This window comes from Hippopotamus amphibius, chromosome 2 (assembly GCF_030028045.1).
Source record: "Hippopotamus amphibius kiboko isolate mHipAmp2 chromosome 2, mHipAmp2.hap2, whole genome shotgun sequence".
Taxonomy (NCBI): domain Eukaryota; kingdom Metazoa; phylum Chordata; class Mammalia; order Artiodactyla; family Hippopotamidae; genus Hippopotamus; species Hippopotamus amphibius.
In genome coordinates, this window is record NC_080187.1 from 171,339,060 (window position 1) to 171,349,096 (window position 10,037).

A 10,037-nucleotide genomic window follows, 5' to 3' on the forward strand; every position below is an offset into this window, starting at 1 on the left:
AGACCCCAACCTATCCAAAGGCTCTGACCTAGGCTTAGCCGGATCAGTGGTTTCAGCTCCTCTGACCAACTCTCCAGGCCCCTAAAGCAGTGGGGCAGATTTTGCTTTGCTCTGATTGCCATTGTGAACCTCCCATCCCACAGGCTCTTCTTACGTGACTGCAACACTCCTCCTGCTGGGAAGTGGGGTCTATGGCCCCTCCTTTTTAATCTGGTGGGGGCTCTTGATCGCCTCAAGGTAGAGGAATATGGTAGAATAGATGCCATATGACAGCAAAGTCCAGGTAATTAAAGGAACCCAGCTTCTGCCTGCCTCATTTTTTAGCAGACACTCATTCTGGGGAAGCCAACCACCGTGTTGTGAGGAAGCCAAAACCTCCCACAAACCAAGACTCCTTGAGGGGCCTCGTGGAGAGAAACCAACGTGCCCCGTGGACACCCAGCACCAACCACTGGGCGTGTGGGAGGAAGGCTTCCAGTTTTTCAGCCTCCAGAATTCAAGCCTCCTGACACCGAGGGGAGCAGAGGGGTGTTCTCCACACTGTGCCACGACCAAAATGCAGATTTGTGTGTAAGAGCAAAGTCATTGTTGTTTTAAACCACTCAGTTTTTAGTAACTGGAATAAGCCCTCTTAGGCACCACCCTCACACCATTCTGTCCATCCCATACCACGGATCTCAGCATCCTCGTCTGACCATGATGGCGTGTCTCCTCCAACAGAAGAAAGAAATCTTATCTCCGATGTTTCCCACAGCCTCACACAAAAAGGGGCCTCAACACAATCTCCCTGGAAATCTAAAGGGAACCACAGAAATGAAAACGTTCTTTAATCTATCATCATGAGACCCAGGTTGCTGGGGCTCAGGGACCTGCTATTGGCTGGTACAGCATCCCCAACTACCCCTACTCGTAGCTTCCTCTCTTCTTTTCTGCTGCTCTGATGGCAATGAGCCAAGAGCTAGGCTCAGGGGTGACCGATAAGTTCACACTCCACTCAGGCCCCAGGACTTGATCACACAGGGCTTGAGGCTTTCAGAGAAGCTTCATGTGATAAAGGCCACAGCACCACAGGAAAGACTCGGGGTTAAAAGACCAGAAGGAAGCAGCAGCAGCTCAGACCTGGGCAGCCCTCCTGCAGAGATGCTCCTGCGCCTGCTCCTGGTGGCCCTGCTTCTGTCCCCCACTGGGGAGGCCGGTGAGTGACGGTCCCCACCCAGAGGCCCAGTCCCACCCCACACTGGCACAGCCCTGCTCAGGGGCTACACTCACACACGTCCTGGCCCTGGTCCCTCCCCAGGAGCTTTCTGAACTCAGCTCAAATTCCCTCAAAGACCAGCAAATCTGCTCCCATCTCCCCCCAACAGCCTTTGGCTCCATGAGCACAGTGAGCAGGCTGGATCTTTCTTTCAGGGAAAATCATCGGGGGCCACGAGGCCAAGCCCCACTCTCATCCCTACATGGCTGTACTTCTAATCCAGACTTCCAAGGAATTTAGCAGATGCGGGGGTTTCCTTGTACGTGAAGACTTCGTGCTGACTGCAGCTCACTGCTCAGGAAGGTGAGGAGCAGCGCCTTGGCCCCCAACTTCTGTCGACCCCTTGCAGGGACCCTCTTCTCAGGGGCTGCAGACCTGAGCCACCAGGTAACATAGCAGAGCTCTTCAGAGGACAGGTGAGCTTTGGGGAGAGAAGGACAGGTCAGCGTGAGTGGTGTGTGGAGGGAAGGCAATGATCAAAGGTGGGATGGAAGGAAGCCAATGTTACACCTGGAGACCAGAGAGTAATTGTGAGAAATTCATGGTTTTCCTTAGAGACAGTCAAGCTCTGTGCAGGACGGAACACCCAGCCAGGCTGCCAGGAAGCAGACAGCACAGAGATGCTCAGCCCCAGGGCCCATCCCCTAGGTGGTGTGCACTTTCCCTATGGCTCCTGGTCTGTATCTCCTGTGCCTCCACCTCCCGCTCTGCTCTCTGTGCAGCTCCATCACTGTCACCCTGGGGGCCCACAATGTCAACAAGCAGGAGAGGACCTGGCAGGTCATCCCCGTGAGAAGAGCCATCCCCCACCCACACTATAATAATAAGAACCATCAAAACGACATCATGTTACTGCAGGTAGGGCACGTGGCTGCACTGCTTCTTGCAAACTGTAATCCCCGGGGTTTTGCAACCCACATGATCTCATTCCTGTCCCTCCTTCAAGTACAACACCTTCAGTGGTCAAAGGGCTGTGAAGAAGGCAACCCCATGACTGTCGATGCAGCCTTTGTGGGCTGTCGGTAGGTGAGAATGCCTTTCCTCTGCCTTCAGCTGACAAGGAAGGCCAATCTGACCTCCGCTGTAAGCCCCATCAGGCTGCCCTGGAGGAGGGAGCCGGTGAAGCCAGGGATGGTGTGCAGTGTGGCCGGCTGGGGGCTTCTTGGTGTGAACATGCCTATTGCAGAGAAACTGCAGGAGGTAGAGCTTGAAGTCCAAAAGAATGAGCAATGCAGCTCTCGCTACAAAGATTACAATGACAGCATCCAGATATGTGCGGGGGACCCGAGAAAGAGGAAGAGTTCTTTTAAGGTGAGATCCCCAGTACTATCCATGCAAAGCCCTGGGCACAGCCGAGCTGTGAGCATCCGGGGCAGTGGGAACTGATCACATCCCTGTGTCCCCAGACTGTCCTCCTATCCAGTCTCTGCCCTGTCTCCCTGGGGGGTGGACACTGTCCCACAGTCACATATGGGCTGAGGCTTCCTGGGGGAGGAGAAGGGGGATTGTCAAGGCCAGGCTGAAACCTCAGGACCAACAAGGCCTTGATATCAGCCAGGCCCCACAACATAGACCACCCCAACCCCTCCAACCCCGGGGTGGCAGGGAGTATCCGACCTAAAGAAAGTGCAGCTCAGCCCTTCCTCTCTCTGCCCACAGGGGGACTCCGGGGGTCCCCTCGTGTGTAACGGTGTGGCCCAGGGCATTGTCTCCTTTGGAAACAAGGATGGGACACCCCCAAATGTCTACACCAGAATCTCGGGCTTTCTGCACTGGATTCAGAAAACAATGAGCTACGACAACCTGCAGGGACCAGACTGAGGTGCCCCTGGAACGGCTCCCTCCATCTTCTCTGGGGGGGACGTCAGAACAGCCCTGGGCCAAGAGGGTCCAGGGGGAGTGCTAATCGGAACTTAATAAACTTTCATCTCTTGAGCAGAAATCATTGAGTCCTCCTTTATTCACCCAAACACATTCGTGAGGCCCCTACTGTGTCTGGCAACCATCTGTTCCCATTTCTGATCTGTTACAGGCTTCCCCTCCAGGACACACCCCCACTTCCAACTCTGGAATGAAAACTCCTGCTGCACTGACAGCCAGCCCCCTCCAGGCACACGCCCCCAGTGCCAGCTCCCCCTGCCAGGCTGGCCATGAGCTCCATCAGAGAAGGGAGACACCTCCTCAAGAAAACACAACCCCCTTCCCAGGACCCTCCTATCGCATCCATAGGCCCTCCTCCTCATCCATGCCTACTCCCCTACCCCACCCTGTCCCAGTGTCGATGCGGCAACATAAGACAATCCAGATGTGGAAGGAGGACCACTTGAGAAGCTCTGGGCTTGAGGGGGCACATGTTCACCCTAACAGAGATGGGTGGAGACTTTGCCATGGTTAGCGCACCCCATGCACTGTTCCCTCCCCACATCAGAGCAGCCAGAGCTCAGATGCCCGAGAAAGTTTCAGGAGGGCCTTCAGGATTCCCAGGCCCAGCTCAAGTGCCTGTCCCAGCTCTGTCTTGGAGTCGTGGGCCCAGGGCCCTGTGCAGCCTCTGGTGTCCCGACAGCACATCCTCCTTCAGCCCCAAGTGACCCTGAGGGCACTCTTCCCTCTTGGTTTGAGCCAGCCACTCCCCACCTCCGTGGTACTCACCTGTGTGTGTGTGTATAAATACATTTATCTACAAGGGAGACTTATTGTAATGAAAATTATTGCTTTCAAGTGTATCCTAATGTGTCTCTAGCCTAGTATATCGAGAAAATATTTTTCTTCTCATATTCAACAATCTCTGAATTTTTTTTTTTTTTTTGGCTGCATTGGGTCTTTGTTGCTGTGCACAGGCTTTTTCTAGTGATGGTGGATGGGGGCTACTCTTCGTTGTTGTGTGCGGCTTTCTCATTGCAGTGGCTGCTCTTTGTTGTGGCACATGGTCCATAGAGCACACAGGCTTCAGTACTTGTGATGTGCAGGCTTAGCAGTTGTGGCTCGCAGGCTCTAGAGTACAGGCTCAGTAGTTGCGGTGCAGGGGCTTAGTTGCTCCGAGGAATGTGGAATCTTCCCAGACCAGGGATCGAACCCGTGTCCTCTGCATTGGCAGGCAGATTTTCAACTACTGCGCCACCAGGGAAATGCTGAATTTTTAATGTAAGGATGTATTCAGAAAAGCATTCTCATGTTTAAAACATGTAGCTTAGAGAAGGCCAGGCTGAACAGAAGTACTTTGCTGAATGTTTGCAATGGTGAGTGAGCTTCGACAAAGGCAAAATCTGCTTTGGGTATAAAAGTAACATATATTCATCACAGAAAGACAAATACAGAACATATAAATAAGAAAACTAAAAGCAGTGGAGAATTCCACCACCCTCAGGTCATCATCCTTAGTGCTTAAGCATGCTGCCTTCCTCTCTCTTTCTGTCTATTCATAAGATGCCGCTGCATCTCACTTGGATTGGGTTGCTTAGAACTCCTCATGCCTTCCTTGCCATCACTCTTCCTTCTGTCCTCATTCTTGTGAGAGAGGTGGGACCATCTGCAAGTGTTTAGGATTTACAGGCCCCGGGATGTGAGAGACATGGTTCTCTGGACACTGGACAGAGAATACTTAGCGGGTCGTAATTATTAGGATGACTGGCATTCAGTTCCCCTTCACTGCACACCTGTGACCAGCATTTCTGGAGAGGAAGCCCCTCTCCACTCACAGGCACCCTGATTTGGCTGCGACAGCCTCTACCTCAGCTGCAGGGGAGCTAAATACCTCAGCACAGCCCAATCGTGTCACTCAATGACAAAAGACCCAGCGATGGTTGGTTTTGGTCCAGTGAATATCAAGTCCAGAATTTTGTTCAAAATTGTGGGATAAGAAAAGCTCTCTCTGCTGCAGAATACTTACATTAAAAGAGGCGATTCTAAACACTTCAAAAATATGAGCCTGGACTGGTGGCAAGACAGGAAATGGGGTTGCTGTTTGGAGTACTTGGGTGTGTCCAGGTCTGACTGCTCCTAAAGCAAGTCCAGCCTCTACCTCACACTTGGCACCAAGCAGACCCCTCCCCATAGTCCTTCCCATCGTGTCCTCTACCCACACATTCTAGGTCTGCTCCAGCCGACAGTCAGCTTCTCAAGGGCAGGAGCTGTCTCTCTCATACCCCTGGACCTTCCCTACTGAGGAATTGTTCATGATTTCATCAGAGTCAAAAAAGGGCCAAAGAGAAGAGAAGAAGATGTACTTGACTCAGTCACCGAGGGGCTCCTGGGATCCGGCCCCTCTGCTGGCTGCACCACAGACTTCACTTTCTTGTTCTCTCTTCTTGCTTTGTGACTCAGCAGTGGGGGTGCAAGTGTGGTGAGAGTGTTGTTCTCACCTAACCCACGGCAGAGAACGTGGACCACCACGTTGCATGCTGACACCCGGCTTGGGAGAGCACAGGTCTGGGAGGTCTGTGTGGGCTCTGAGTCACCCCTCCTCCCTTCCCCTGAGTTTTGTGTCTGGAAGGAAGAAACACCAGCAGCTGTGACCTGGGCAGACCCTAGGGAAGATGCAGCCACTCCTGCTCCTGAGGACCTTTCTTCTGAACCTGGGCTGGGACAGGTGAGTGACAATCCCCATTCCTGAGGCCAGAGCCCATCTCACTAAATGTCCTGTAGTGCTGACCCTTCTGGCCAGCTCAAATTTCTGAACCCAGCTCCCATTCCCAACCCAGACTAACAAGTTCGATGCTACATAGACGTTCATGGCAGGAAGGAAGTGTGTTCACTGAAAACTTTCATGGGTCTTATCGTCTCTCCTACAAACCGTGAAAGTGGATTGTGCAATGGGCAGAGGATGTGAAGCTACAAGACACAAGTAATGAAAATACCTCACTCCAAACCAGGAAAGAGCAGCTCAAGTGAACCCACTACAGTATAAAAACTGTCAGTAGACTCAGCTTAATAAACCAGGGAAATTTCTCAGCGCCCCTCACCCCTCACTCCTGCCCAGGAGAGGAGCCCAGGGTGTGATTGAGCAGAAGTGGCTAGACAACAGCACTCAGAGCTCTCCGGGTACCTTGACTCTGCCCCAGGCCTCAAGCAGTCCATTTTCTGCCCCACCTCCCCTGCCTCCCAGGCCCTCAGCTGCCCCACTGTCTTTGGCAATGGCCTCCCCCCATCCCTGTGGCCTTGACTCCCACCAGCACTATCCCCACCAAACCTCAGCCAAAAGCTGATTGGAGGCCATTCACTTGTGCATCCAAAAAACACTACTCAGATCCTAGGCTGTGTTAGGCCCTAGGACCTGAGGATTTTAGAAAAGCCAGCTCCATACGCTCACTGGCAGGTTATGAGCAAATGGCACCAATCGGGATGTTAGCAGAGGCTGAGAGGGGTCGGGGAGACTCAGCGGGGGTGAGGGCTCTTCAGGGAGTCCCATTTGCAATCTTCTGAGGCTCCATCATCTGGAAGGCAGCCCAAGCCTCCCCCTTGCATGTATCTGATGCAGGACGTGGAGCACAAGCACTGACCCGTTTCTCAGGGTGGATTCTGAGGCTGGAGGTTCAGAAACGTTTATCCCAATGCCATGAGAGCCTGGGGGACTCTACCCGCCCCCCCAATCTCTGCAGGGTGCTGTCAAACACCTCGACTGCCAGCTTCCTGATCCTCCCTCCTGACCACAGCCGCTCTCGCCACCCCATCTTCCAGCCTTTTCTTTCAGAGGAGAGCGTCAGGGGTTCCGAGGCCAAGCCCCACTCTTGCCCTTACATGGCGTTTGTTCAGTTTCTGGATAACAAGAGTTGGAAGAGATGAGGTGGTGTCCTCATGCAAAGGGACTTTGCTCTGATGGCTGCTCACTGCAGAGGAAGGTGAGGGCAGCAACCAGCCTACCCCTCCTGAGACCTCAACAGGGACCCCGTCCTCTCCCCAGGGGCTGAGCCCAGGGAGCCCCTCCCTCACTCTGGGAACCTGGTAACTCAGGCCCATAAGAGCTCCTTAAACAAGGATCTTAAGAAGAGAGTTAGGGTGATGAAAAGCTGAGAAATGGGGCAGGTAACTTTTGAGGCCAGTGGGTCAGAGGTGAGAGCAAGAGACTAGGTTGAGAAGCAAGGGCCCACACTGGTCAAATAAAGCATCAGTGGAGGATGAAAGCTTGTGCTAAGAGTCAAAATCCTAACTCAGAGAAATTTCACCGTATTCCCTGAGAAAGCTCCCGGGAGCCCTGCCCCCAGGTCATTAAGAAGCACAGGGCACAGGGTCACTCAGCCCCAGGACCATCTGTCACCTCAATTTCCCCTCAGCTGCAGCCCTGCCCTGGTGTCACCTGCCCTTTGTGGCTCCTGGGCTGTATCTGCTGTGACTCCACGATCCCCACACCCCTACTCTGCTTTTTGTGCAGCTCAATCAATGTCACCCTGGGGGCCCAAAACATCAAGACGCAGGAGAGGACCCAGCAGGTGATCCCAGTGAGACAAGCCATCCCCCACCCAGACTATAATCCTAAGAACTACTCCAGTGACATCATGTTACTGCAGGCAAGGACACCTCCCCATGTCTCCTGGCCTCCTGGGAACAGATCGTTTCCCCACCCACCACCACAAGTCCCTTTCCTCCCTCCCATCTCGACTATCTGACCAGTCCCTGTGCCTCAGGTGAGATGGAAGACACTACAGTATCATTGCCCTTGCAGGCACGGAGGCCATTGGCTGAGCTGGACTCTTTCCTCTTCCCAACAGCCATAGAGAAAGGCCAAGCAAACTGTAGCTGCGCAGCCTCTCAGCCTGCTCAGGGGCAAGGCGTGGGTGAAGCCAGGACAGGTGTGCAGTGTGGCCGGCTGGGGGCAGGTGGCGATGGGCACTCAAACCACCACCCTGCAGGAGGCAGAGCTGACAGTGCAGGAGGATCCGGAGTGCGAATCCCTCTTCCCCAGAACTACAGCCGGGCCACCCAGATTTGTGGGGGGGACCCAAGGAAGGTGAAGGCCAGCTTCAAGGTCAGCTTTCCCACATTTAAGCACACAGACCCTGGGGAGAGCAACCTGGGCAGGTCTGGGGAGGGGAGGGCCCATATCTTCACCCTCAGCCTGAGAGCTTGGGCAGCCTGGTCCACGAATCCAATGTCTAGTTTTTTCCCAAGTGGGTCAGGGTGGAGGGTGAGGAAGGATCAGACATCCCACAGCTGTGCTATCACCAGAGTTTCCATGAGGAGTCACAGAATGGTGGACCTGAGTCGAGCTGCAAAGAACAGTCAGAGCCAGGCTGCAGCCCCAGGACTGAGGGTGGTGACCGGGCCCCCTCTGGCCAGGATCTTCCCCACAGCTCCTGATAGAGACCACCCAGCCCAGGGCGGCAGGGAAGACAGGACCGGGAGGAGCCCCGCTCACCCTTCCTTTCTCTGCCCACAGGGTGACTCCGGTGGGCCCCTCGTGTGCAAAAACCTGGTCCAGGGTACTTTCTCCTATGGAAAGAAGAACAGGACACCTCCAGGAGTCTTCACCAGGGTCTCACACTTCCTGCCCTGGATAAAGACATCAATGAAGCGCCTCTAACAGCAGCTTGAGGCTGACCTTTTCTGCACTGGCCAACATTCCGGGGCAACGGGAGGAATCCCACAGGGCTTGGCAGTGGCATCATAGGGACACAACAAACGGATCTCTAGAGTGACTACAGCTGAATTCCTATTTATTCACTGAACCACCTCAATATGCAGCCATGCTGCTCCACGCCGCCCTCTGCTGTCCGCTCTGGGTTTTGCGTCCTCCTTCCTCCCCAGCCCTGGCTCCGCCCTAAATCCCATGCTCTCTGTATAGAGCCTCATTGATTTCTCAATCACATCTCTTTGGGGCTTAGCCGTCTGCCAGGGCTGAGTCTAAAGGGCGGCCCATTGAAAAGGACAATCTTCTCTCCCCCACAATGGTCCTCTCTGGGCCTTAGAAATTTCTTACCTTCTCTAAGCCAAGCACTGTCACCAACCCCTCTTCAATTTGGCAGAGCAAAGAGCAGGTCAGAGGAAGGACACTAACTCCAGGGACCTAGGAGGTCAGGGGGCCATACCATGGACACTCAGTCTCCTGTTGCCAGGGCCTCTCTCTCCAGTGAGGGCAGGCTCCTCCCGTTTCCAGGGCTGTCTAGAGCTGAGGAGGCTGGGATGTCCCCATGATGGTGCTCAGCCTCACCAGGGTCCCATCTCCCCACCCTGCCCTGGGCCCAACACAGGACTCAGTCACCCTTGCTCCCTGACTACCAGCCCCTGTTTTCCATGCGAGTGCCCGGGCCACCAGCTCCTTTCCCTTCCAGCTCACCGGGTCTTGGGCCAGCCTCCCTCTCATCTCCCTAACACAGCTCCCAAGGCCCTAAGGGAATTCTCCTCCCTGGCCTGTCCCCACCAAAGTGACTTGCCAGCCAGTACCTGCTGCTTATCAGAGGAGCCAGTACCCACCTCCCACCGGGGTAGGGCCAGTTCAGGCCTTGGGTCCAATCCAGCATCCCCCAGGGCCACAGAGACCTCCAAGCCCTGGGGAGTCACTCAGCAGCCTCAGCCCCTTTCAGCCTGGCCTGGCTTGGACCCCTGACTCTCCCTGTGACAGCCGGGTTATGGCAGCCTTGTGAGCCAGAGGGACCCAGGGCTGCTGGGTGGGATAGTACCACTTTGCCATCCATCACAAGATCTAATGCAGATCTCTCTCTTTGTGCCAGGACATAACAAGCTTTGTCTCTGCCATCAGGAAAGTCACAGTGATGAGAAATTTCCCCTAAATTCCCCCGGTGCCTCTCCTTCCCCCCAGGAAGTTCAGTTTGGCACAGATGGGCCTGCATTT

At 54.4% G+C, this 10,037-nt stretch overlaps 1 protein-coding gene and 1 pseudogene across 1 annotated transcript; both read left to right on the forward strand.

The window, feature by feature from the left end:
• Nucleotides 1–1,104: 1,104 nt before the first annotated feature.
• On the forward strand, nucleotides 1,105–3,089 carry LOC130845398 (mast cell protease 1A-like). The gene is made up of 5 exons (XM_057722545.1): nucleotides 1,105–1,195; nucleotides 1,411–1,558; nucleotides 1,978–2,113; nucleotides 2,309–2,566; nucleotides 2,915–3,089. The coding sequence occupies exons 1-5, from the start codon at nucleotides 1,141–1,143 to the stop codon at nucleotides 3,074–3,076; spliced, it is 759 nt and encodes a 252-aa protein (XP_057578528.1). The 5' UTR covers nucleotides 1,105–1,140; the 3' UTR covers nucleotides 3,077–3,089.
• A 2,698-nt stretch (nucleotides 3,090–5,787) lies between these two features.
• Nucleotides 5,788–8,768, forward strand: LOC130845616 (granzyme H-like; annotated as a pseudogene).
• The last annotated feature ends 1,269 nt before the right edge of the window (nucleotides 8,769–10,037 follow it).

Coding starts and splice junctions, on each gene's coding strand:
- LOC130845398 (XM_057722545.1), top strand. CDS start 1,141: ATGCTCCTGCGCCTGCTCCTGGTGGCCCTGCTTCTGTCCCCCACTGGG. Junction 2,114..2,308: donor ACGACATCATGTTACTGCAG/GTAGGGCACGTG, acceptor CTCTGCCTTCAG/CTGACAAGGAAGGCCAATCT. Junction 2,567..2,914: donor AGAGGAAGAGTTCTTTTAAG/GTGAGATCCCCA, acceptor CTCTGCCCACAG/GGGGACTCCGGGGGTCCCCT.